General features: G+C 54.8%; 3 protein-coding genes across 5 annotated transcripts; 2 read left to right on the top strand and 1 right to left on the bottom strand.

The window, feature by feature from the left end:
* Positions 1-633: 633 nt before the first annotated feature.
* PAF1 (PAF1 homolog, Paf1/RNA polymerase II complex component) lies at positions 634-23,051 on the bottom strand. Of its 2 annotated transcripts, none has more exons than XM_023229390.2 (15): positions 22,382-23,051; positions 7,233-7,640; positions 6,476-6,505; positions 6,285-6,377; positions 5,855-5,976; positions 5,688-5,754; positions 5,490-5,591; positions 5,301-5,406; positions 5,155-5,223; positions 4,970-5,073; positions 4,768-4,884; positions 4,535-4,663; positions 1,476-1,581; positions 1,267-1,357; positions 634-1,188 (listed from the first exon to the last, which is right to left on the bottom strand). In XM_023229390.2, the coding sequence occupies exons 2-15, from the start codon at positions 7,277-7,279 to the stop codon at positions 776-778; spliced, it is 1,596 nt and encodes a 531-aa protein (XP_023085158.1). In that variant the 5' UTR covers positions 7,280-7,640; positions 22,382-23,051; the 3' UTR covers positions 634-775. The 2 variants fall into 2 exon arrangements, with proteins under 2 accessions (XP_023085158.1, XP_023085157.1); XM_023229389.2 differs by having other exon boundaries at positions 7,233-7,605.
* MED29 (mediator complex subunit 29) lies at positions 7,735-16,341 on the top strand. 2 transcript variants are annotated; one of them, XM_023229393.2, is made up of 4 exons: positions 7,735-8,041; positions 8,858-8,916; positions 9,920-10,004; positions 13,240-16,341. In XM_023229393.2, the coding sequence occupies exons 1-4, from the start codon at positions 7,757-7,759 to the stop codon at positions 13,480-13,482; spliced, it is 672 nt and encodes a 223-aa protein (XP_023085161.1). In that variant the 5' UTR covers positions 7,735-7,756; the 3' UTR covers positions 13,483-16,341. The 2 variants fall into 2 exon arrangements, with proteins under 2 accessions (XP_023085161.1, XP_031790702.1); XM_031934842.1 differs by having other exon boundaries at positions 7,754-8,041; positions 9,920-10,027.
* On the top strand, positions 22,195-24,838 carry ZFP36 (ZFP36 ring finger protein). The gene is made up of 2 exons (XM_023229391.1): positions 22,195-22,350; positions 23,160-24,838. The coding sequence occupies exons 1-2, from the start codon at positions 22,309-22,311 to the stop codon at positions 24,114-24,116; spliced, it is 999 nt and encodes a 332-aa protein (XP_023085159.1). The 5' UTR covers positions 22,195-22,308; the 3' UTR covers positions 24,117-24,838.
* Positions 24,839-26,541: the final 1,703 nt, after the last annotated feature.

The following is a 26,541-nucleotide window of genomic DNA, read 5'->3' as shown; positions in this document are numbered from 1 at the left end:
TCATCCCCTCAATCTCCCAGGGCTTCTCCAGTCCCCTCCCACTAGCTGCAGGAAGTGGGATGGACGGGCCACCTCGTTTGGAATCAGCAGGGTGTCCCTCTCATGGGACCCTCCCCTCTCCCCAGCCTGTCCTGTCTAGTTCACTCTCCATCAGGGTGAGCTGACTGTGCCTGGCACTGGGAGATGGTGAGGGACACCGTCTCACACACACAGGGAGGCAAGAGCTGACCCCCACCCCACCTGACAGCAGAGTGTGCAGGACGCAGGCGGCCCCACTCTGATGGGCAGGACCCTGACCCTCTCCCGCTCTAGCCCCCTCCCCAGGCCCTCCATGATTTCGCCCTCCCCACCCACTTCTGTCCCCAGCCCCACTGGCAGAATCAGCTTTGAGTAACTGTACAGTTTTTCTCGCTGTTGGAGAAGACTTATTTGTTGGAGTTTCACTTGTTTAATGGTCTGGGCTTATTTTGGAAAAAAAAAAAAAAAAATTCTGACCTTTGTTGTGCTACATTTTGTGGGAAGCCATTGGCCCTGCCTCTGGCCTGTGTTTCTAAGCCTCAAGCCAAGATACTTGAGCACCTCGGGGTGGGGGGAGGTGTGTGCTGGGCTGAATGACATCATAGGGGCTGGGAGGGGAAGTAAAGAGAAGTTGACTTTATTAACAGCAAAGGTTCAGGGGTGGGGAATAAACAAGTGAAAGGCTCACAAATAGACCACTAGAAAAGTGCCATCCTGCTCACAACAGTGTCTGAACCAGCCGTGAACGCCCTGGGACTCAGTCACTGTCACTGTCAGCTTCACTGGAATCAGAAGCTGCAGCTTCACTGCCATCCTCCTGGGCCGAGTGCTCGCTGCCACTGGGGAAGGGACTGGCACTGCGGCTGCGGCTGTGGCTCCGCCGGCCACCCCCATTGCTGCCGCTGTCCGAATCATTGTCACTGCCACCTTGGGCCGGTCCTCTGTCCTCATCATCAGAGTCAGCATCGTCCTCTGAATCAGCATCACTGCCAAAGATCTCCTCTTTGTCACGGGCAGCCCGGGCCTCATCCTCGCTGCTCTCGTCCTCACCACTGCCACTCTTGTCACTGGCCTCATCCCTGTCAACTTCCTCCCGTTCACTCTCGCTGCCCGAACGCTCATCTTCACTGCCCTCCTTCTCACTGCTGCTGCCTTTCTCCTGCTCCTCATCTGGAAGGGAGTGGAGAGAGGTGAGACCCACTTTTCCACCTTCCCAGGACTCCCAGAGTCTGGCCTGTCCAGATTTACCTGAGCCCCCAACTTCTTTCTCTTCTGTCTCCATCTCCTCTTCCTCTTCCTCCTCCGGTTCGTGGTTTTCTAGCTGGGCCTTCCGTGCCTCCTGGAAGCAGAAAGATTGGAATGAGGGGAAGGAGGGTGTTCTGTTGGGTTTTTGTCCCCCTCCTCACCTGCAACCACCACCCTCCCTGCCATGGGTGCTCTGGCCCAGTGGTTGTTACCTGAGCTTCCAATTCCTTCTCATTCATGTCCCGATGTTTGACCACAAGCAGGGCATTGGTACCTGACTGAACCCCAGCCTTGGCCCGGCGCTTACTAAGGCGGACCCTGCAGGGGGTAAATTTGGGGGAGAGAAGTAGAAGATGCAGTTAAAGACACACTTCCCACTCCCCCGCCTCCCAGTGAGGGGTCTGGTCTGACTTGGTTCCCCATCAATACTTAGAGTAAACGGGAGTAAATACAGATTGAATAAGGGCAACCAAGCTCAAGGTATTGAGGGCAGGGGAAAGGAAGGATGGCTCCCATGGCACCAGTTTGGTTGCCCTACACTGTGTGCGTTACATGGTGTATTTACATAAATATGAGCATGGGCCACTTAACAGGGACGAATTCTGAAATACATCATGTGAACATCATACAGTGCACTTACACAAATGTACACAGTATAGCCTACTACATACCTAGGCTGTAATGGTGTAGCTTATTGCTCCTAGGCTACAAAGCTGTACAGCACGGGACTGTACTGAATACTGCAGGCAATTGTAACACAATAGTAAGTATTTGTATATCTAAACATAGAAAAGGTACAGTCAAGACACGGTATTCTATCTTAAGGGACCATGATAAGCAGTCCACTGTTGACTGAAACATGTAGTGCATTACTGTATACGTGAATTAGTTAACAACACTTTGAGAAACCAGGAGAATCATCTGAATTTGGGGGTTTTGGAAGATAGGAATTTCTGGATCCACAGCATAGCAACAGTGGGCTGGAAGTGACATCGTGCCCTCCATGGTTGCCCAGAACTCCAGGTCACTCAGATGCTACCACGCCACTGCTCTTTTACATTTCCTGCCTGGCCTATGGGGTCAGTTCTTGTAATTTCTGCTTTAAACAGAAACTTAAAGACTTCCCAGCTCTACACCAGAGGTGCTGGCATAGCAGTAAACTTTCAGCCATCAGGGAAGAGTTTTGGGGTCACATTTTTGAATGTGAGTATTAAGCATTTCATTTAAAATATTCATGCTGGCCGAGTGCGGTGGCTCATGCCTGTAATTCCAACACTTTGGGAGGCCGAGGTGGGTGGATCACAAGGTCAGGAGTTCAAGACCAGCCTGGCCAAGATGATGAAACCCCGTCTCTACTAAAAATACAAAAATTAGCCGGGCGCAGTGGCTCATGCCTGTAATCCCAGCACTTTGGGAGGCCGAGACGGGTGGATCACCTGAGGTCTGGAGTTTGAGACCAGCCTGACCGAGGCCGGGCGCGGTGGCTCAAGCCTGTAATCCCAGCACTTTGGGAGGCCGAGACGGGCGGATCGCGAGGTCAGGAGATCGAGACCATCCTGGCTAACACGGTGAAACCCTGTCTCTACTAAAAATACAAAAATCTAGCCGGGCAAGGTGGCGGGCGCCTGTAGTCCCAGCTACTCCGGAGGCTGAGGCAGGAGAATGGCGTAAACCCGGAAGGCAGAGCTTGCAGTGAGCTGAGATCCGGCCACCGCACTCCAGCCTGGGCGACAGAGCAAGACTCCGCCTCAAAAAAAAAAAAAAGAGACCAGCCTGACCAACATGGAGAAACCCCGTCTATACTAAAAATACAGAATTAGCTGGGTGTGGTGGCGATGCCTGTAATCCCATCTACTCCAGTGGCTGAGGCAGAAGAATGGCTTGAACCTGGGAGGCAGAGGTTGCTATGAGCACAGATCGCGCCATTGCACTCTGGACAAAAGCGAAACTCCGTCTGGGAAAAAAAAAAAAAAGCCGGGCATGATGGCGGGCGCCTGTAGTCCCAGCTACTCGGGAGGCTGAGGCAGGAGAATGGTGTGAACCCGGGAGGCAGAGCTTGCAGCGAGCGGAGATCACGCCACTGCACTCCAGCCTGGGTAACAGAGCAAGACTCCGTCTCAAAAAAAAAAAAAAAAAGCTGAGTGTGGTGGCAGGCACCTGTAATCCTAGCTACTCAGGTACTCAGGAGACTGAGGCAGGGGAATCTCTTGAACACAGGAGGCAGAGGTTGCAGTGAGCCAAGATGGCACCACTGCACTGTACCTAGGCGACAGAGCAAGACTGTCTCAAAAAAAATTTTTTTAAATCATGCTAATTTTATATATTACTCCATACTTTGGCAATGTTTACTTTCACATGAAGTCTGTTACTAATACTGGGAAACTTGGGCCTCTACCCTGCACCAAAGCTCTAAATGTCTTCTGCATTAAGATTTTCTTTCTGGCTGGGCGCGGTAGCTCACACCTGTAATCCCAGCACTTTGGGAGGCCGAGGCAGGCAGATCACCTGAGGTCAGGAGTTCAAGATCGGCCGGGCGCGGTGGCTCAAGCCTGTAATCCCAGCACTTTGGGAGGCCGAGACGGGTGGATCACGAGGTCAGGAGATCGAGACCATCCTGGCCTACACGGTGAAACCCCGTCTCTATTAAAAAATACAAAAAACTAGCCGGGCGAGATGGCGGGCGCCTGTAGTCCCAGCTACTCGGGAGGCTGAGGCAGGAGAATGGCGTAAACCCGGGAGGCAGAGCTTGCAGTGAGCCGAGATCGCGCCACTGCACTCCAGCCTGGGGGACAAAACGAAAACCCCGTCTCGATCTGAGACAAAAAAAAAAAAGGAGAAAAAAAAAGGAGTTCAAGATCAGCCTGGCCAACATGGTGAAACTCCATCTCTACTAAAAATGCAAAAAAAAAAATTAGCTGGCCATCCTGGCACACGCTTGTGATCCCAGCTACTCAGGAGGCTGAGGCAGGAGAATCACTTGAACCCAGGAGGTGGAGGTTGCAGTGAGCTGAGATCACACCACTGCACCCTGGCCTGGGCAACAGAGTGACACTCCATCTCAAAAAAAAAAAAAGATTTTCTTATTTTCTTTTCTGGCTTCTCCTGTTAGAACCAAGTCCAGCTCATGTGCATGATCAAGACATCTGCTGTTCTTGTTTACCAATGTGTATGACAAATTATTAGGTACAAAGGACCTCCAGCGTGGCTCCTGCACGCCCAGGGTCTTAAGCAGCACAGATCCAGGCTAATCAGATAGGAGCATGCTGAGTACCTGGTTTCCAACTCATTGTAGTAAACCCCGTCACCCTCTCGGAAGATGAAGAAGTAGTTTTCCTCATAGCCCTTGCTAGCTTTGTTCTTCACGTTCCAGTTGTACTCCCGAGCAATTTTGTAGTCATACCTGAGGATGAGGGCACAGGTTCAGTCCCATTTCCTCCCTATCCCTATCCCAATCCCAATCTCCAAAACTTCCCATTCCCCAAAACTTAACCCCAACCCACGCACACATCATCTGGCGCATAGTCCATCTCCTCCTCCTGGTCCCGCTTTCGTTTCTTCAGCGTCTCTTCTACAGGCAGGAAATAGGCCACAAACTGGTTCCCTTCCTCATCCATCATGCCCCTGGTTGGGGGAAAAGGAGTGGCAATGAAGTGTGAGGACAAAAGGCAGCAAGGAGCAGGCCAAGGTGGGCAGCAGGACCGACTACCTAATCATAGCCTGAGACATCATCTCCAACGCAGCTGCGCCACTTGTATCCTTGGGGGCTGGGTCTGAGTCAAAGATCACCTGAGCACATGGATTGATCCACATCTAGGGAGATGGAGGCATTGGGGTTAGATGGGAACAGGCACAAATAGGCTGTCCCTTTCTATCTCCCACCTTGGGCCTGACCTTAAAGTCTGGGAAGACAGGCATGACCTCCACCGGTGTGACTCGGGGTTTGCTGTAATGCTGGGAGATCTGGTGGGACAAAAACAGGGTGAGGAGGAGCTCTGCAGCCATACCCTTACCTCTCCCCATCCCAGTCCCTCAATTACTGATTTCTGGGCATCCTCAAAAGTCTTCTCAATGGCTGTGATCTGGCTATCCCTGTCTTTGTATATTTCTTCCTCAGTAAACTGCTGCTTCACAGAAACCCCAATCCTAGGAATGAAGAAAAAGGCTTTTAGGGGCCACTGGACACACCTGGCATCTCCACCTTCCCTCTCTTCCTGTTTGCAACTTACTTGACCTCAGGCTTCTCGTTGGAGATGCCGTAACGGTTGAACTCAGTGGAGATGTACTCTGTCTTTCGCATCCATGGCACCACCTTCGCGTGCTGCTGGGATCTGGGGTAGGAAATCAGATGCCTCAGAACCCCACCGCCCTCCTGCTTGTAGGGCCCACCGGAGCCAGTCACCAGTACCCATTTGCTACCTGCTCACCTCTTGGAGCTGGTAGGGGCCTGAATCTCCTCTTCCAAAAGTTTCTCATCAGCTGGATCTAGAAGAACTAGAGGAGAGCGGGGCAGGGGGAGGGGGGAAGGAGGACCATGAAGGAGGCCCAGGTCCTTTGCTGCCCTAGAGCAGACCCTCCCTGTCTCCCCACACACCATTGGGGTCGATGCGGTAGGTGTCAGGATTGATGAGATCGATGGTGACCCCCAGGTCTGGCTCAGTCAGGAGGTCATGTTTGTGCTGTTTCTCCAAGGAAGTGGCTTTGTACTGGACGAACCTGGGTGAGGAAACACCTCTTGTGGTTTGGATTCCAGCTTCACCCCTCACAGCCCTGCTTCTCAGAGGCGAAGCTTCTTTGGGGAGGAACTCAGAATGACGTGTCCCCCATGGCGGAGTCTGAAAGCTGGCTCCCCAGTGGGAAGGGACTCGGACACTGCTTGCTCCATTCATTAACAATTGAGCAGCTACTACCATGTGCTAGGCAGGTACTGTGCTAGGCCCTGAGCAAACAGCAGCCGACGAGACAAGCAGCCCCTGCCTTCAAATAACTCATACCTGAATAGTTTTCCCATTCCTTAGTCTCACCTGTTCTGGTCGAAGGGGTAGGTGATGAACTTGGGGTCGAAGGGGATATCAGGGAGGCTATTGCAGTACTTGACTCGGCAGACCACTCCAGACCTAGGAACGTTAGTGGCTCAAAAGTGGGTTCCCGCTGCCCCACCTCTGCTCCCAGCCCCACTGCCCCACCACTCCTGGGAAAGCACAGTGAGGCTCACCTCTCAGGCAGAGTCCGGTGGGAATTGGGCCTAATGGAGAAGAAAGACACAGTGATAGGTGGAGAGGACGGGATTGACAGGAGAATGAAAAAGGTCCCCAACCTTTCTTTTTTCTTCTTCTTCTTCTTTTTTTTTTTTTATTATACTTTAAGTTCTAGGGTACACGTGCATAACGTGCAGGTTTGTTACATATGTATACTTGTGCCATGTTGGTGTGCTGCACCCATCAACTCGTCAGCACCCATCAATTCATCATTTATATCAGGTATAACTCCCAATGCAATCCCTCCCCCCTACCCCCCAACCTTTCAAAAAGTAGAAGGAGGGGTGACTAATGCTTGTTTCTTTTGGTGGTGGGGGGTGTCCAAATGCTTTAATGGAGGGAGACAAATGTTCAACTTATTTAGGAAGAAGAGCCCCCAAAAGCTTTAATGAACAAGGCCAAGTGCTCAATCCCTTTTGCAGGGGATGGCTTCAAGTGCTTTAATAAAGAACCATGTACTCAATATTGTCTTTGGAAGAGGGGTCTCCAAACGCTTAACTGGAAGGATCCCTTCTGGAGAGTCTCCAAAACCTTAATCCCTGAAGTGCACGGCGGGGAGGAGGGGAACACCTGAATCTCAGAAGGAACCCGCCCCCTTCGTCAAAGGTGAGCGCTCCGTGACGTCAGGGGCAGACCTGGGGGCTGGTTACGTTGTCCAGCAGAAACCCTCTCCCGATCCCCCACCTTGCTGAAACAGAAAACCGTGGCACCTACCTGTGGCCATCCTCCCGCTGGGCCTGGGTCTGGATGGTGGGCGCCATAGCGACGAGGCGACGGCAGCCCGGACGGGGTCCTAGCGGGGCCGAAGGGGGACGCGGAGGGGCGTGCCGACTTCAGGGGACGCCTGATCCGAGGCAGGCCCAGGTTGGCGCCGCTCCCCGCGGAAAGTGGGTTGAGATGAGGTGGGCGGGCAAGAAGTGCTCCAGCGAGACTCAGGTGAACGCGCAGGCAGCACCAGGGACGGACTCGAAGCTCCTGTTCCACCAACTGCCGCCAAGACGCTGAGGACCCAACGGGGGCTCCTCAGGGCGCGTCGCCTTCGGGGAAATGAAGTCCGGAACGGAACCACACACGGATTGGCGAGCGTCTGGGTGAAGGGCGGAGCGAGGGAGAGAGGTGCTTCTGTGATTGGTGAAAAGATATCTCAGTCTGGACCTCGGATTTGAGAGTAACGTAACGTAGGAGCACCTCCTTCCCTTCCATTGGCTTAGTTGCCTGGGAGGCGGGATAACTAGCAAATGGGGATGCTGAACAGCAACGCGGAAAGACGCAGTTGTGACGCACTTCCTGCGGTCTACGCGAGGAAGATGGCTGCATCCCAGCAGCAAGCTTCAGCGGCTTCCTCAGCTGCTGGTGTATCGGGTTCTAGTTCAGCTGGCGGCCCGGGTCCCCAGCAGCAGCCGCAACCGCCAACACAACTGGTGGGCCCTGCCCAGAGCGGCCTGCTGCAGCAACAGCAACAGGACTTCGATCCTGTGCAGCGTTATAAGATGCTCATCCCGCAGCTGAAGGAGAGTCTACAGGTGATTGGCCTTAAGCAGCGAGAAGCAAACTGCATTTGGTAGTCTAACTTCAGAGGGGCGGGCCGAGGGCCAGGTTAGTTGGAGAGAGTGCTAGGTAGAAAGAGAAGTAGAACCTGCTGTTTTGGCCTGGCGCGGTGGCCCGCGCCTGTGTTCCCATGCCTGTCATCCCAGCACTTTGGGAGGCTGAGGCGGGCGGATCACTTGAGGTCAGGAGTTCTAGACCAGCCTAGTGAAACCCCGTCTCTACTAAAAATACAAAAATTAGCCAGGCATGGTGGCGCGCGCCTGTAATTACAGCTACTCGGGAGGCTGAGGCAGGAGAAACGGTGGAACCCAGGAAGCGGAGGTTGCAGTGAGCTGAGATCGTGCCATTGCACTCCAGCCTGGGCAACACAGCGAGACTCCGTCAAAAAAAAAAAAAAAACCTCTTGTTTTATGCGAGACCTAAGCGAAGCTCGGCAGAGATGATGGAATCAGCGCTGATGTTGAGGCTGGGACGGGCCGGAGGAGTGAGGGGTTGTTTAAAGGAGAACTGAGCTCTGGTCGTTAAAGCCTGAGGAGAGGACTAGCGTATACCGAGATTCTGCCCTTGATTGATAGGTGAGGGAGGACGCTTAGATTATTGGCGAGAAGCTCAGGTGACAGCGGGCCTCTGGGAGGATGGAGTGGTGACAGCTATAGGAATGGAAACAAGTATTTGGAAAGTCAGGAGGGAAGGTGCCAGTTGAAAAGAAGACCTGAGATTGAGTGATCTTAAGGAAGAGTGTTCCCTTTTGTTTTTCCATTTCCCACGTGTTTTGTTTTTGTTTTGACTAGACCTTGATGAAGGTTGCAGCACAAAACTTGATTCAGAACACTAACATCGACAATGGACAGTGAGTGCAGCCCCCTTTCCCAGGATATTCTGTTGCCTCCCCAGTCTTTGAAATTCATCTTTCTTTCTCCTCCCTGCCCACCTCACCTCCTTTATTTATTTATTTATTTATTTTTTGAGACAGGGTCTCCCTCTGTCACCCAGGCTGGAATACAGTGGCACGATCTTGGCTCATTGCAGCCTTGAACACCTGAGCTCAGGTAATCCTCTTGCCTCCGCCTCCCAAGTAGGCAGGACTACAGACATGGCTACAGACTACAGATGCCTGGCCAAGTTGTAAGATTTTTTATAGAGACAGAGTCTTGCTGTGTTGCCCAGGCTGGTCTCAAACTCCTGGCCTCTAGCGATTCCCTCAGCCTCACGAATCACTCCTCCTATTTTATTGTATTTTATTTTTGTTGTTTTGTCGAGACAGGGTCTTGCCATGTTGCCCAGGCTGGTCTCAAACTCCTGGGTTCAAACAGTCCTTCCACCTTGGCCTCCCAGAGTGTTGCGATGACAGTCATGAACCATCACAACCAGTCTTTTCCTTTTCTTTTCTTTTCTTTCTTTTTTTTTTTTTTTGGAGATAGAGTCTTGCTCTGTCGTCCAGGCTGGAGTGCAATGGCACAGTCTCGGCTCACTGCAACCTCTGCCTCCCGGGTTCAAACGATTCTCCTGCCTCAGCCTGCCAAGTAGCTGGGACTACAGGCATGTGCCAGCACATCTGGCTAATTTTTGTGTTTTTAGTAGAGATGGGGTTTCACCGTGTTGTCCAGGCTGGTCTCGAACTCCTGACGACCTCAAGTGATCTGCTCACCTCAGCCTCCCAAAGTGCTGGGATTACAGGCATGAGCCACCGTGCCCAGCCTCCTTTTTTTTTTTTAACCCCACCAGTTTTCAACCACTACTTCAGATCCCCTGGACCTGTACCTGGTTTCCTGTTGGACACTTGGTTGGGTAGATACTGGTGTCCCAGAGATGAGAAATCAATTCTTCAGACATCCTTTTTTCCTGGTCTGTAGAAAGAGCAGTGATGGACCCATACAGCGCTTTGACAAGTGCCTGGAGGAATTCTACGCACTCTGTGACCAGCTGGAGCTCTGCCTGGTGAGAAGCCTTCTGGACACGGGGTAACGACAGCCCTGTCCCAGTCTCCGGGGTCCTCAGAAACCCTCAGTCAGTCAGTCAACTCACACTCAACTGGGGAGCTCCTGTGGGCCAGACCTGTGCTTCCACCACCGCTGAGGACCCAGGGTTGCTCTGATCCTTGCCCTCACAGAGCTTTCAGTTGAGTGGAATAATAAGCACACCCCTCAACAGTGAGAGCGCAGAGTACTCAGTGCTGTGATAGGAGAAGCTTAGGCCAGAGTGGTTAGGGTTATGATTGGGGAGGCACAGGCAGAGGGATCAGGGCTGGGATGCAGAAATCTCAGCAGTGGAAGCACTGGGTGGGGATAGGAAGAGAGTGGCTTAGGGAAGGCTACTGCTAGAGAGCACATCTGACCAGGTCTGAAACAAAGAAAGAAAGAGAGGCAGGAGTTGAGAGGAGGGCAAGTGACTAAGAATACAACCTCTGGAGTCAGATGCACCACCAATCTCTACCTCTGACCTCTGGGTTCCTCCTTAGGAAAATGGAGTTTCCAGGAAAACTTAGATTATGCATGTAAACTACTTAACATGATACTAGGCATATGGCAAATGTGTACTGTGGTATCATCATTATTTTGGACTGGTTTTTTTTGTCGGGGAGACGAGGTGGGGACAGTCTCATTCTGTCACCTAGGCTGGAGTATAGTGGCACCATCTCAGCTCACTGCAGCCTCCTCCTCCTGGTTTCAAGTGATTCTGGTGCCTCAGCCTCCCAAGTAGCTGGGACTATAGGTGCACACTACCACGCCTGGCTCATTTTTATATTTTTAGTAGACACGGGGTTTCACCATTTTGGCCAGGCTGGTCTTGAACTCCTGGCCCCAAAGTGATCTGCCCGCCTCAGTCTCCTCAAGTGCTGGGATTACAGGCATGAGCCACTGCACCCAGCCTTTTCTTTTTTTGAGACGGAGTCTCACTCTGTCGCCAGGCTGGAGTGCAGTGGCGCAATTTCGCTCACTGCAACCTCGGCCTCCCAGGCTCAAGCGATTCTCTTGCCTCAGCCTCCTGAGTAACTGGGACTACAGGCACGCACCACCACGCCCAGCAAATTTTTGTATTTTTAGTAGAGACGGGGTTTCACCATGTTGGCCAGGATGGTCTTGATTTCTTGACCTTGTGATCCGCCCATGTTGGCCTCCCAAAGTGCTGGGATTACAGGTGTGAGCTACCTGCACCTGGCCCTTTTTTTTGAGTCAGAGTCTCACTCTGTCGCCCAGGCTGGACTGCAGTGGCACAGGCTCGGCTCACTGCAGCCTCTACTTCTGGGCTGAAGTGATCCTCCCACCTCAACCTTCCAAGTAGCTGGGACTACAGGCATGCGCCGTCATGCCTGGCTAATTTTTGTATTTTTTGTGGAGATGGGGTTTTGCCATGTTGACCAGGCTAGTCTTAAATGCCTGGGGTCAAGCAATTCACCCACCTCAGCCTCCCAAAGTGGGATTATAGACCACTGTGCCTGGCCTGGCCTGGGTTTTGAAGGAAAAGTGAGAGGCTGAGAAGCTTAGTAGTGTCAGAACCATGTTCCAACCAGAGGGAATAATATCTGCTTTAAATTTGTTTTAGGAGCATCCAGTAATTCCGTCTGGCTGAGGTGTGGTAGGCATAGGAGCTTGTTGGATTTTGAATATAATCCTACGGGCACTGGGGAGGCATGGAGGGTTTCAAGCAGGGAAGAACATGGACCTATCTGCTTCTTAGAAATATGCCTCTGGCTGGCAAATGAGGGGTGGGTTCAAGGGGCTGAGACTGGAGGCAGGAGCCCAAGGACGCAGCCATGGCATGATCCAAGTATGCCTGGACTGGGCTCCACCAGGGCGGGGCCATGAGGAAATGGGGAAGACTAGGGGAACTTGAGAGGCTTCACGTGCAGGGCTTTGTATGCGGTCCACAGGACTGGTGTGCTGGAAGGAGCTAAAATTTCTGGGATGAGGCCCAGGGCTCTGGTTTAGAATGGAGGACTGTCCCTGAAACAGGGATCTAGGAGAAGCAGTTTTGGGGAGCATAAGGGCCCTATGAATGTCAGGGGGAGGCCGGCGACAGTGTGGGCACCATCAGTGCAGAGGGGGATACTGAGTGGCGTGTGTGGCTGTGACAGCCCTGGGAGGGCTTGAACAGTGAGAGAAGACGGGGCCTGGGAATGGCTACCCTTAGGTAGTGTAAGAAGTACCTAGAGCTGGCCAGGAGCGCTGGTTCATGCCTGTAACCCCAGCACTTTGGGAGGCTGAGCCGAGCAGATCACAAGGTCAGGAGTTCGAGACCAGCCTGGCCAACATGGCGAAACCCTATCTCTACTAAAAATACAAAAATTAGCTAGGCATGATGGTGTGCGCCTGTAATCCCAGCTACTTGAATGAGACAGGAGAATCTCTTGAACCCGGGAGGTGGAGGTTGCAGTGAGCCAAGATGGCGCCACGGCACTCCAGCCTGGGTAACAGAGCAAGACTCTGTCTCCAAAAAGAAAAAGGGCCGGGCACAGTGGCTCACACCTGTAATCCCAGTACTATGGGAGGCTGAGGCGGGTGGATCACCTGAGGTAATGAGTTTGAGACCAGCGTGGCCAATGTGATGAAACCCTGTCTCTACTAAAAATACAAAAAAATTAGCCGGGCTTGGTGGCGGACGCCTGTAATCCCAGCTACTCGGGAGGCTAAGGCAGGAGAATCACTTGAACCCAGGGAGCAGAGGTTGCAGTGAGCTGAGATCGAGCCATTGCACTCCAGCCTGGGTGACAAGACTGAAACTCCATCTCAAAAAAAAAAAAAAAAAAGAAAGTAGTACCTAGAGTAGCCAGAGAAGCAGGCGGCAAACCAGGGGTGGGCACCATCCGAGATGCCACTGCCAACACCAGGACTGGAGCTGGGGCAGTAACAATAATAGTAGCCAACATTTCTTGGCACTTTAAACGGTGTGCCAGGATCTGTGCCTGTGTTTCACACACCTGCTCTCACTGTTCTCACCTTATGAGGTAGGAAGAGGTGGTTATTAAACCCGTTTTCCAAAGAGGAAACTGAGGCTCAGAAAAGAGTAGCCGCCATGCCCCCAGGTTCCCCAGCAAGTGATTGGCAGGGCCAACCTCTGACTCCAAGACCTGGGAAATCCAGAGGCCAAGCCGACAACCCCCAGCTGGCCCTTGGGGTGGGGTAGAATGACCTGGGGTGGAGCTGATGCTGTCCCCTTGCCTGCCTGTCCACAGCGCCTGGCACATGAGTGCCTGTCACAGAGCTGTGACAGTGCCAAGCACTCTCCCACGTTGGTGCCCACAGCCACCAAGCCCGACGCAGTGCAGCCTGACAGCCTCCCCTACCCACAGTACCTGGCGGTCATCAAAGCCCAGATTTCCTGTGCCAAGGACATTCACACCGCCCTGCTGGACTGTGCCAACAAGGTCACGGGCAAGACACCCGCACCACCTGCTGGCCCTGGGGGCACCCTGTGAAGTGGGGGGCAGGGAGTGGGGCAGGCAGTGGTTGGAGGGTGGTGTGCAAAGGGAATGAAAAGCGTCCTGGGCCTAATAACACAGCAGCCTCCTCTCTTTTCCTGCCTGAGCACCGCCGCGGGAGCCAGCAGGGGGCAGCAGAGGCCAACAGGAAGCTCGCAGGCCGGGTCCCTGCCTCCCTGCCCTTTCTTCCTGCTCCCCCTCCTAGCCTAGGGTAGACTTTGGACTGTGTGTGTTGATGACCTCTCTGTTCCACAGGCCCTCCCTCAACCTGGCCTGGGTGTGGAACCCTGGCTGTCCCCTCTCCCTCAGTCCTTCCTGTCTCCAGCTGGGAGGTGGTCTCTGTGTGCCACTCTTCTGTCTCTATTACAGTTGTCTCTCTCTCATCCTGTCTCTTTTTGTCCTTTTTTCTGTGTTCCTGTTAATGTGTTTCTCCCCATAGTCCTATATCTCTCTCTGACTAGTCCCCTTTAGCTGTCTTCTATCCCCAGCTCCTAACTAGGAATCTGTCTATGTAGGGAGCCAGCACCCTGAGTTATCTGGGGCTAAGGGAAGGGACTTCATTTCCAGGGGCCACAGCCAAGCCTAGAGTCCCCCAGCAGCTCACATGTCAGCCCAGACCCCAGGGTCTTGGCCTAGGAGAGGAGCAGTGGAGGGGCCCAGGCTCTGAGCTCCACAGGTCTGAGCAGGGAGCAACTCAGGCCCCCACCCAAGCCTGCGTCAGCGGAACTTGAGTGAGGGGCGTTGTGCAATCTGTGGCAAGGCTGGCCCAGCTGGATGCCTGGGTCCCAGTATTTTTAGCCCCAAAGGAGAAGTGAAAAGGCCCCAGCCGCGGTGAGTCATCAGTCCTGGGGAAGAACCCAGGCGCCTGAGCCCCAGCTCCGGGAAGCAGGCACTGGGGAGGGGGCTTCAAGGAGGGAGTACCCCCTCAGACTCCCTCCTTCCCTGGGAGCTTCAGGAAGTTCAGCCTTGGCCTTCAGGCCTGAGCAAGTGCAGGGCGGAGCTACCAGCCCAGGCTCAGATGTCGGGGTGTGAAAGCCTCAAGTGACTCAGCCTGGTTTGAGAACTGCCCCACCCAGTATCTTCTGTGCCATGGTTCCCACATTCCCACTCAGTGGCCTCCTGTCCTGGACCCCATGTCTGCAAGGAAACCCCAGGATCGTGGATACCTCTGTGATTCATGCTGAGCCCAAGTCCCCACACTGGAAAACTGGGAAATGGCCAGCCATGTGTGTCCCAGGAAATTCCTCCCCTTGTTCTTCCTTGAAGTGCCCGAGCATGTAGGGCAGGAAGGAAGGCTGAAGCACTGTCCCTAAGAGGAATTTCTCCTTCAGGGAAGCCTCAGTTTTGCCCGTTTATCTAATTGAATCAGTTTTCTACCCAATCCCCCAATTTTGTAGGATAATCTTCCTTATCTAAAGTCAACTGATTATGAACTTTAATCACATCTACAAAACACTTCCATGGCAACAGCTAGATGAGTGTTTGATTGAATAACTGGGACTGTAGCCCATCCAAGTTGACACACAAAACTGACCATCGGACTGGGCGCAGTGGCTCACACCTGTAATCCCAACACTTTGGGAGCCCGAGGTGGGCGGATCACAAGGTCAGGAGTTCAAGACCAGCCTGGCCAACATGGTGAAACCCATGTTTACTAAAAATGCAAAAAAAATAGCCAGGCGTGGTGGCACATGCCTGTAATCCCAGCTACTCGGGAAGCTGAGGCAGGAGAATCGCTTGAACCTGGGAGGCAGAGGTTGCAGTGAGCCAAGATCACACCATTGCACTCCAGCCTGGGCGACAGGGCAAGACTGTGTCTCAAAAAAATAAAAAACTGACCATCTAGTCATTGTCATCTGGGCACCTTCACACATCTCCTCAACCACACTTAACCTCCAAATAAGTACGATAGCATAGTCATAGTCCCACCCAACATGATACAGTTATCTTGCATACAACTGCAAACCACTAACCCTTTCCCCAGCAGAGCCCACCAGCAGTGGTGGAGATGTCAGTCCATGAGCACACACACAAGACAGGGACTGCTGGCCCTCCCAGGTGGTGTCAACACAACATCACACACAGGTGGGGGCCTGATAGCCCAGCACCCATGATACAGGGGCTACCGATGCTTAAAACCACACCCAGGGAGGCCACAGAGGCGCTCAGTGCGTGATAGGGTGATGGATGCACGTTTACCAGGCACAGGGCGGAGGTGGGCACAACGAAGTTGCATTCACTCAGCAAACGTACTGGGTATCTTGTGCCCAAGCCCTGTATTTGTGGAGCTGATACTCTAGTGAGAGACAGTAAATGTGATAAAAGTAAAACATATCAGATGGTGAAAAATTAAAGCAGAAAAGTGAGATCCGAAGTGGAGATGTTGGGGCCAGGCACAGTGGCCCAGGCCTGTAATCCCATCACTTTGGAAGATGCAGGCAGTTGGATGGCTTGAGCCCAGGATTTCAAGACCAGTCTGGGCAACATAGCAAAAGCCCGTATCTGCAAAAAAAAAAATTCAAAAATTAGCCAGGTGTGGTGGTGCGTGCCCAGATTCCCAGGTACTCAGAGGCTGAGCGGTGGGAAGATGCCTTGAGCTTGAAAGGCGAGGCTGCAGTGAGCTGTGATTGCACCACTGCACTCCAGCTTGGTTGACGGAGACCCTGTTTTTTTAAAAAAGAAGCGGAGGTGTTTACACAAGCAAAATACTCCTTTTTTTCAGTGTAATTAAGTTGATCCAAAAAAAGTGGAAATGTATAATTAAAAAACATACTTAGGAGCAAATCTAACATGCAATGTAATATCTGCATATGGAGAATTGTGTTACTTTATTGAAAAACATTAAAAGTTTGAGAAAAGTTGGACTGTGGTTTGGTGAGCATTCATTACGGCTTATATATGTTCCATGTATTTATTATTAAATAGATGACAAGGGTTTTCTTGTTTATACATTTTTGAGATGAGTCTCACTCTGTCGCCCAGGCTGGAGTGCAATGACGCCATCTTGGCTCACTGCAACCTCCGCCTCCTGGGTTCAAGTGATTCTCCTGCCTTAGCCTTCGGACTAGCTGGGATTACCGGAGTGCATCACCACGCACGGCTTATTTTTATATTTTTCGTAGAGACGGGTTTTCACCATGTTGGCCAGACTGGTCTTGAGCTTCTGACCTCAAGTGATCTGCCTGCCTCGGTCTCCCAAAATTCTGGGATTACAGGCGCCGGCACCAGCCACCAGCCAGGCCTTTTGTTTATTTTTTTTTTTTTTTTAATTCTTGACAGAGGTCAAGGACGGCCTCACTGAGAAGGCGGTATTAGAGCAGCCCCAAAGGAAAGGGAATAAGCTTGGGGACATCCACACACATCCAGGCAAGAGTGCTCCAGACAGAGGGAACTGCAAGTGCCAGGGACCTGGGACAGGAATGTGCTGGGGTTTATGGAACACATGAAAAGGAGGCTTGGGCACAATGAGGGAGCAGGGACAGGAGAGGAAATCCAGACAGGTCACAGAGGGCCTTGGTGAGGACTTAGCTTTGCTAGATAACTAAACCCAGAGGGAGATTACACAGTCTGGTGCACACTGCACACTCCAGGGAGGGGTGTATGTGAGGCGCACAGCCACCACGAAACAGACAGTGGGGACTCGGGCACACAGCATGCTTGCCCCCCTGCAGAGCTAACCCACTATCCTACAGTCATGGTGCCCCCCAGGGACCCCATCCCTTTGACAGTCCCACAGACAGATACCTTCAGGGAGCGACCCAGCCACATGAATACACAAACAACCCTCTAACCACCACTTAACCCGATAAGCTATCTCTCACCCCATCGCAGACTTTGCCCATCACAGGCTGACTCAGCCCTGTCCTTAGCCCAGCACTATCAGAAGCAGCCTCATCAGCCCTGCCCCAGCTTCTCAGGTGCTCGTGTCTGCACGTCTGCTCTGCCCACGGAGGCCGACACAAGAACGGTGACATGGAGGAGGGGAGCTCGCCAGCTACTCGCCCCATCACGCGGGCTGTAGACGTCAGAAACCAAAGTTCATCGGTTTCACTGCCTTGTGACTTGGGCCACAGGAACTGCATTCAGACGCTGGCCTACTGTGATCTGCACATGCAGTCTCAGACGCCCACGACAAAGGACGTGGACATACGTGAACACTATTCACACATCTGGGGACTAGACACACTGAGCCACAAAGGCCTTGCGCACGGCCACAGCTGCCAAGTCACGGATGCTGACACAGCTTCAAATGTGTGTGCCAGGTGTGGTGGCACGTGCCTGTAGTCCCAGCTAGCTGGGAGGCTGAAGTGGGAGGATTGATTCAGCCCAGGAGGTCGAGGCTTCAGTGAGCCGAGATTGTGCCCCTGCACTCCAGCCTGGGCAACAGAGCGAGACCCTGTCTCAAAGCAACACACACACACAAAGTTGTGTGTGCACAGAGCCTCAGACACAGGGGAGGGCAGAGTCATTCCCTCACCCAGGCACCTGCGCTGAGTTACACACACTTAGTCACTGCAGATCCCACAGTGGCTCAGAGCAACACACAGATATGCAGGTGGGGATGAAAACCTCATGTTCTTAAGAATGCCGCCTCAAAGACAAATTGCAGTACAGTTACAACAGAGCATCCACCCCACACCCAGAGATGGCCAAAGCACACACGGTACAGTCGATCACACAGGCGGTTTCACACATTGATTCACACAGCCAAGTCATGCGGGATTGTATGCACACAGCCTTCTCACAGGAAACTGGGCACACTTGTGCCCCTCACCTTCCCCCACTGCATACCATACCCAGGCACACCGGATCTCTCACCCCCAGATGCCAAGGCGCACCTTTGCACCCGCAAGCACACACACTGTTCACACAACGGGGTACACATGCCGGTTAGCCCGGCCCGCCGCCCACGCAGTCGCAGGCCGGGGTACACTCGGCCAGCCCCGCCCTTGGCCACGCCCAATCAGGCCCAGGCAATCACGCCAGGCGTACATACGGCGCGGGCACACGTGCCGCGGGTATACGGTCCCCAGCTCGCCCGCGCACTCGGCCGGCTCTCACACCCCCGCGTTTCCCGTCCCCGCTTGTTTTTCTGGAAACTCTGCTCTCAGCTCCCCTCCCCCTAGGCAGGAAGTGTTGGCTGTATTTTTAGCCTCTCTGGTTTCCGCCCCTTTCCTTCTCTTCTCGCCCGCCCAGGACTGGCCCCAGCGCCCCGCGGGGGACCCCGGCCATCCCCTTCCCCACCGTCATTCCAGAGGGGATTCCCGGCCGCCGCTGGGGCGGCGGATTTTCCCGCTGGCTACGTGGGGAGCAGGGAGGAGTCCTGCCGTGAACTTCCTCCTGGCCTGGGACGCCCGAGACCTGGGGGGAGGGCTGAGGGCCCTCCTGGTCTCTTGGATCCGAGGGAGGACGGGCTGGGGGTCTCCCGAGTCTGAGGGAGGAGGGGTTAGGGGCCTGGACCGCTGGATCTGAGGGAGGAGGAGCTGGGGGCCTGGACCCCTGGGTCTGAGGGAGAAGGGGCTGGGGTCTCGGGGGGCCTGAGGATCTGAGGGAGGAGGGACTGGTGGCCTGGATCCCTGGGTCTGAGGGAGGAGGGGTTAGGGGCCTGGACCCCTGGATCCGAGGGAGGAGGGGCTGGGGGCCTGGACTCCTGAGTCTGAGGGAGGAGGGACTGGGGACTCAGACCCCTGGGTTACTGCGAGGGAGAAGGGACTGAGGCCTTGGCTCCTGGGTCCCCAGGTCTGTGGGTTTGGGGAGGTGGAGGACCAGTCCTTCTGCGAGCAAAGCATCCCCCTCCTTTGAGAATGGCCCTATCCCAAAAGTCCTGACTCGGGGCGATGACTCAGCAGATGGGAGAGAGGAGGGGGACAGGCTGACTCAGGGATGGGAAATGCTCCCAGTATCCAGGGAGTAGAAACTGGAATCCCTCCTCCAGGATCGATCGCAGCCCGAGCTGAGCCGGGCTCCGCAGACCCAAGGGTGCCCCCTACTCCCCTTTCCCCGCCTCAGTCCTATAAGCTGTGTAAGGATTTGGAGCTCGGCCGAGGGGCGGGTCCCAGGTCCCCCTCCTCCCCCCTTTCTCCCCGTTATCCTCGGGGCTCTGTTTACAGGAGACGGGAGCCCTGGTTACAGGAGAGGAACCCGAGTGTCCGGGCTGAACCTCCTCGTCACGGCTTCCAGGAAGCCCCCACTCCCCCGCCCCTTGCGAGTGAGTCACAGGCTAGCAGGAGGCCACAACCGTGCCAGAGCCGCCCGCGGCCCGCCCAGCTCACGAGACCGGCCCGGGAAGGCCCCTCAGCAAGCGCCGCACCAGGGATTCCCCCCCGCCGCTCTCAGACGAAGCAGGTCGACGTGGAGCCTGGCAGAATCTCCCCACCTTAATACAAGCCCGCAGCCTGCAAGAATGAACTTTCCACCATTATAACTGCGCACTGTGGCAATGATTTCTACCCCCGCATTTTCACTCAGGGCAGCCAGCTCTCCAACACCCGTTAAAAAATAAATTGTCTTTCCAGATCTTAAGAGGGTTTTCACTTAAGGCAACCCTTTGATAACAAAAGATGTGCCAGTGTGGGGAATGATCCTTGAAAACGTAGTCTGGGCCGGGCGCGGTGGCTCACACCTGTAATCCCAGCACTTTGGGAGGCCAAGGCGGGTAGATCACGAGGTCGGGAAATCGAGACTGTCCTGGCTAACACGGTGAAATCCCGTCTCTACTAAAAATACAAAAAATTAGCCAGGCATGGTGGCAGGTGCCGGTAGTCCCAGCTACTCCGGAGCCTGAGGCAGGAGAATGGCGTGAGCCGGGGAGGCGGAGCTTGCAGTGAGCAGAGATCTCCCCGCTGCACTCCAGCCTGGGTGACAGAGCGACACTCTGTCTCAAAATTTAAAAAAAAAAAAAAAGGAAAATGTAGTCTGAAGGCACACCCCACTATAACTATAAGAGGCCCATCCAGCCATCAACTGGGGATGACCCATTTTTTTTCTTTTTGAAAGCTTAAAACAGCTTTCAATCAATGCAACCATCCATTATAGTGAAAGACCTCCACCTTACCCATCTTGAGTTTTCTTAGAGGGCAAACCTCAACATAATTTCAGGCCCTGGTATGAGGCCTCTGCCATTTGCTAGCTCGAACTAGAAGAGTAATGTTTTTTACCCCCTTGAGAGGGAGTCTCACTCTGTGGCCCAGGCTGGAGTGCAGTGGCGGGATCTTAGCTCATGCAACCTCCGCCTCCTGGGTTCAAGCGACTCTCCTATCACAGCCTGCTCCCTCCCCGCCCCCCAGTAGCGGGACCACAGGTGTGCGACACCACATCCAGGTAATTTTTGTATTTTTGGTAGAAATGGGGATTCACCATGTTGCCCAGACTGGTCTCCAACTCCTGAGCTCTAGTGATCCACCCACCTTGGGTGCCCAAAGTGCTAGGGCTACAGGTGTGAGCCAGGCAGGAGAGTAACTTTGGTTTCCTCCTGCCTTAAATAGGCATACCACCTGGCGTTAGGATTAATGTGGGTAAAGCACTTAGAACTCAGCCTAGGTGAGTTCTCCTTAACTCAGCCTAGAAGAGATCATCTGCCTGAGGATGAGGGGCTAGAGCCGCCCTGTGACTTGGGAAAGGAGGCCCCTTTTCTGCCTTCCCAGGTATCCTGGACCCCAACCCACTCACTCACCCACCCAACCCCAGCAAGTGGGGAGAGGGAGAGCAGTCTAGGTCTCATCTGTCTGGGCTGTTTAGGAATGAGACAACACAAGGCAGGCAGTTCTCAGAGAATTCCCCTCCAAGGCCTGCTGGCTCTTTCTTGGCACTTTGCTCAGCAGATTTCTTTCTGTAAGTACTTGTTTCTCACAGTCTTTCTCCTTTTTGTCCAGTTTTTCTTTTTATTTTTTTTAAATAGTATTTTTTGTAGAGATGGGATCTCACTGTTGCCCAGGCTGATCTTGAACTCCTGATCTCAGGTACTCCACCTGCCTCACCCTCTCAAAGTGCTGGGATTGGCCGGGCTTGGTGGTTCGCACCTGTAATTCCAGCTCTTTGGGAGGCCGAGGTGGGAGGATCCCTTGAGTCCCGGAGGCGAAGATCAATCACCCTGGGCAACATAGGGAAACCCCGTCTCTCAAAAAAATAATAATAAAGGAAAGAAAGAAAGAAAAACACAAAAAGTGCTGGGACCACAGGCGTCAGCCACTTGCGCTCAGCCCCTTTCTGTTTCTTTTTGTGATCCTCCCAACCCTCTTCTCCCTCTGAAGAGGGAGTCTGTCTCTGGGACTGTCTGTCTCCTCACCCTCCCTCCCCTCCTCACCCTCCCTCCCCCTGTATGTGTCTCTCGGTGTGTGTGTCTCTGCTTTTCTCTCTGCCTTTCTCCCTGTCTGTCTGTACCCCTCTGCGTGTCTCTCCCCGCCCCCGTCCGTCTGTGTCGCACGCGCACCCCCATCGGGCCTCTGCCCTTGTCAATTGCCCCTGAAGCCCTGCCCCCACCTCCGCCCCAGTTTCCTTCTACACGCCTCAGTCTCCAGCTTTGAAAACTGGGCAGGCGCCCCCCCGATCCGCACCCCCACCGCGACTCCCACCCTTTCCCCACGCACTCCCCGCCCGGTCGCGGCTGTCCACCGGCCAGGCTCAGGCGCGTCCTGGCCGAGGGCCGGGCGGAAGGGAACCAGTCCAGGGCCAGCCGGGCTGCGCCGGGGGCGCGCGTCCGGGAAGCGCCCCTCCTGCCCCGCCCCTGGCCCAGGCCCCGCCCCGTGCTTGCTGGTTAAGTAGCCGGCTCTCCCTGCCAGCCTCAGCCTGACTTCAGCGCTCTGACTTTCGGCCGACTCCCCTCTAATGGCCAACCGCTACACCATGGATCTCACTGCCATCTATGAGGTGAGTCCCCGCCGCACGGCACCCCCGGTACCTGCACGCTTGACTCCCCAGCTCTCTAGTGCCGCAAACTCCATCCCGGGACGCTTGCCTCTCTTCTCCAACTGGGGCTCCCTAGCGCCGCGCCATCCAGCCTGGGGCCCCTGCCTCCCGCTCAGACCAGCTTGGTGATTTGGAGGTGAAAATGGAGCCCACGACTCCCGGCTCTTGGCCCAAACATGGGTGGGGCGGCCCGTGCGAGTGGAAAGTCGGAGAACTTTTCTCAGACCTAGACTGCCTGGAGGCGGAAGTGGCCCCCATACCTGGCTCACCCCTAGTTGTTGCTGAAGGCGTGGTTTTGCGCGGAGGCGTCTCTGGGGCTGAAGTCTCAGGGTGGGGGGGATCCGACTTCTGTCTCTCCAGTCCCTGACCCGAGTTCTCTGAGAACCCTAAAACCGAAGCCACTCGGACTCCTGGGTCAACTTTGCCCGGTTCCTCCAGTTGTGAAACTGGAGATCCCGACGCGTGGGTCGTATCTGGGGAGGGCAAGAGACCCAAAATTGGGAAAAAGTGGTGTGCCCTGACTTCGGGGCCCTCTCTTGGTCCAGCCGGGAAAGCCGGGATTCCTGGGTCCCTCGGGATAAGGCCTCGGTCGTGGGTAAACTCAGAACCTCCAAATCTGGGTTCCTGGCATCCGGAACCCAGGGGTTTTTGCAGGCGGGTGGGGCTCAGGCCAGGAGCCCACAAACCGGCCTGGCAAGCTCTAGTTCCCTGCAGCTGGGGTGGGGCGTCGCCCTGCATTTTCAGGTACCTTAACCGACCCATTTCCGCAGAGCCTCCTGTCGCTGAGCCCTGACGTGCCGGTGCCATCCGACCATGGAGGGACTGAGTCCAGCCCGGCCTGGGGCTCCTCGGGACTCTGGAGCCTGAGGCCCTCCGACTCCAGCCCATCTGGGGTCACCTCCCGCCTGCCTGGCCGCTCCAGCAGCCTGGTGGAAGGCCGCAGCTGTGGTTGGGTGCCCCCACCCCCTGGCTTCGCACCGCTGGCTCCCCGCCTGGGCCCCGAGCTGTCACCCTCACCCACTTCGCCCACTGCGACCTCCACCACCCCCTCGCGCTACAAGACTGAGCTATGTCGGACCTTCTCAGAGAGTGGACGCTGCCGCTACGGGGCCAAGTGCCAGTTTGCCCATGGCCTGGGCGAGCTGCGCCAGGCCAATCGCCACCCCAAGTACAAGACAGAACTCTGCCACAAGTTCTACCTCCAGGGCCGCTGCCCCTACGGCTCTCGCTGCCACTTCATCCACAACCCCAGCGAAGACCTGGCGGCCCCGGGCCACCCTCCTGTGCTTCGCCAGAGCATCAGCTTCTCCGGCCTGCCCTCCGGCCGCCGGACCTCACCACCACCACCAAGCCTGGTCGGCCCTTCCCTGTCCTCCAGCTCCTTCTCGCCCTCCAGCTCCCCGCCACCACCTGGGGACCTTCCACTGTCACCCTCTGCCTTCTCTGCTGCCCCTGGTACCCCCGTAGCTCGAAGAGACCCCAGCCCACTCTGTTGCCCCTCCTGCCGAAGGGCCACTCCTGTCAGCGTCTGGGGGCCCTTGGGTGGCCTGGTTCGGACCCCCTCTGTACAGTCCCTGGGATCCGACCCTGATGAATATGCCAGCAGCGGCAGCAGCCTGGGGGGCTCTGACTCTCCTGTCTTCGAGGCGGGGGTTTTTGCACCACCCCAGCCCGCGGCAGCCCCTCGGCGACTCCCCATCTTCAATCGCATCTCTGTGTCTGAGTGACAAGTGACTGCCCGGTCAGATCAGCTGGATCTCAGCGGGGAGCCACGTCTGTTGCACTGTGGTCTCTGCATGGACCCCAGGGCTATGGGGACTTGAGGGACAGTAATCAAGTAATCAAGTAACCCCCTTTTCCAGAATGCATTAACCCACTCCCCTGACCTCACATTGGGGCAGGTCCCCAAGTGTGCAAGCTCAGTATTCATGGTGGTGGGGTATGGAGTGTCTTCTGAGGTTTTTGAAAAAAAAAAAAAAAAATGTAGCATATTTAAGGGAGGCAATGAGCCCACTCCCCCACCTCTTCCCTGCCCAAATCTGTCTCATAGAATCTTATGTGCTGTGAATAATAGGCCTTCACTGCCCCTCCAGTTTTTATAGACCTGAGGTTCCAGTGTCTCCTGGTAACTGGAACCTCTCCTGAGGGGGAATCCTGGTGCTCAAATTACCCTCCAAAAGCAAGTAGCCAAAGCCGTTGCCAAACCCCACCCATAAATCAATGGACCCTTTATTTATGACGACTTTATTTATTCTAATATGATTTTATAGTATTTATATATATTGGGTCGTCTGCTTCCCTTGTATTTTTCTTTCTCTTTTTTTGTAATATTGGAAACGACGGTATAATTATTATAAGTAGACTATAATATATTTAGTAATATATATTGTTACCTTAAAAGTCTATTTTTGTGTTTGGGGGCATTTTTAAATAAACGATCTGAGTGTAAGCTGGGATCCTGGCTTCTTCGCGGTCTAGAGGCAGGAATGGGGAGGGAGAGGGTGACTTTTTGGAAGCTGGGTGCAGTCAACTCTGCTTCTCCGAGCCCCGCGGCGCTTACCTGGCAGGAAGTGACGTCACCGGGCCTGGCAGTTCACCTGAAAGGGTGGGACCAGGTGAGGTCACCAGATGGGAACCGGGGGAGCCAGTTCCCGGGCGTCGGGGGCGCTGCGCTCCAGTCCTGCCGGGCTCCTTGACCCAGCTCTCGGGCGGGCGCGGGCGGGGACTGAATGTTTCCGTCCCCAAGGGGGCGCGGGAGGCGGGAGGGGCCGGGTGGGGAGGACGGAATGTGCCGGGGCGCGAGCCCAGAGCGAGCGGGGGCGGGCGCGGGGCGGGGCAGCCTGGGGTAGCGGAACCCGTTTCGGGATTAGGGGTTCCGGGGGGGCTTCGACACCTTCTGGATGTTGGGGAAGCGGGTTTTAGGGTCTCAAGAGTTTAGGGTCTCAACATTTGGGAGTCTCAGATTGCGTCCCCTAGCGCTTTAGACTCTAGACCCCTGGTGGCTCGGAGTGGCAGATTTCTGGCCACCGGGACCCTGCGGGAATTACCGGGTCTTGGCATTTCCGAATCTTGGAAGCCCGAGGCCTCGGACACCAACCAGGGTCGGCCCCGCGAGGCCAGGGCGTGTGGGTAGGGGCCGCGCGTCTAGGAGGGGCCCCGGGGGAACCGCGTCTTCAGACCATACAAGGCCAGCGGCGTCAAGACCAGCCCCGGGGCCCCGCGCCCGGAAGCCGCCCTGCGTCAGCGCCTGCGGTTCGGCCCTGCAGCCCAGCCTTCGCCCCCCGCGACCCCTCTTCTTTCTCCTTGCCCCGCTCTCCCTGCTCTTCCCTCCCACTTCCCTCTTTTCTCCTTTCCCTACCCTCACCCTTCCTCCTCCTTTTCACTTCCTCTTCTGCACCCTGCTGCCCCGCCCTACGCCCTTTGCCTTCTGTTCTCTCCTCCCTCCGATTTGTCCCCTCCCTCATTATTCCTCTCCCCCCACTTTCAGCCTCCCCATCCTGCCGTCTCTTACCCCCTTTCTCCTTCTTCCCGTCTCCCTTCTCTCTCTTTTTCCGTCCTTCCTTCCCTCTCCACCCTTTCCTTGCCCTCCCACTCCCCATTGTCCTCTTCCCCCAAGACTTACTCCTCCTCTTCTCTCTCCCTCTCCAGCCCCTTTCCCTCCTCTCCCTTCTTTCTACCCTCCTCACGCCTCCCTCCAGCTCTCAGGCCTCCTTGGCCCTCTACCTTGCTCACTGACGTTTGGTCTCCTCTTCCAGGAAACTGCCTCCTTTATGGGAAAGGGCTCAGGCCCTGAAAAGTAGAAGAGGGTCAGGCGAGAGGGAGTCAGAACCCCTGAGATGCAAAGGCAGCGGAGGGGCAGAGACCAAGAGCAAGCAGTGAAGAGACATTTGCTGAAACAGAGCGTTGGAGACTGAAAGAACAACATCCCTGGTCCTTCCTTTAGCCAGATCAGATTCTCTGCCCCTTCCTCAAAGAATCCCTCATGTAAGAAAATGGCACCTCCCACCATCTACCAGGGCTTAAGCTAGATACCCAGGAGTATCCCTTGACACTTTGCTCTCAAACCCACACCCCAGGCCAACAGCGATCCTGTCTGATCCACCTGCAAAATAGATCCACAATCCACCTGCCCCCACCATGACCCCCACCCTG

Source organism: Piliocolobus tephrosceles, chromosome 21 (assembly GCF_002776525.5).
Source record: "Piliocolobus tephrosceles isolate RC106 chromosome 21, ASM277652v3, whole genome shotgun sequence".
NCBI lineage: Eukaryota > Metazoa > Chordata > Mammalia > Primates > Cercopithecidae > Piliocolobus > Piliocolobus tephrosceles.
The sequence above is the reverse complement of the archived record's forward strand: the minus strand, read 5'-3'. Positions and strand labels throughout refer to the sequence as shown.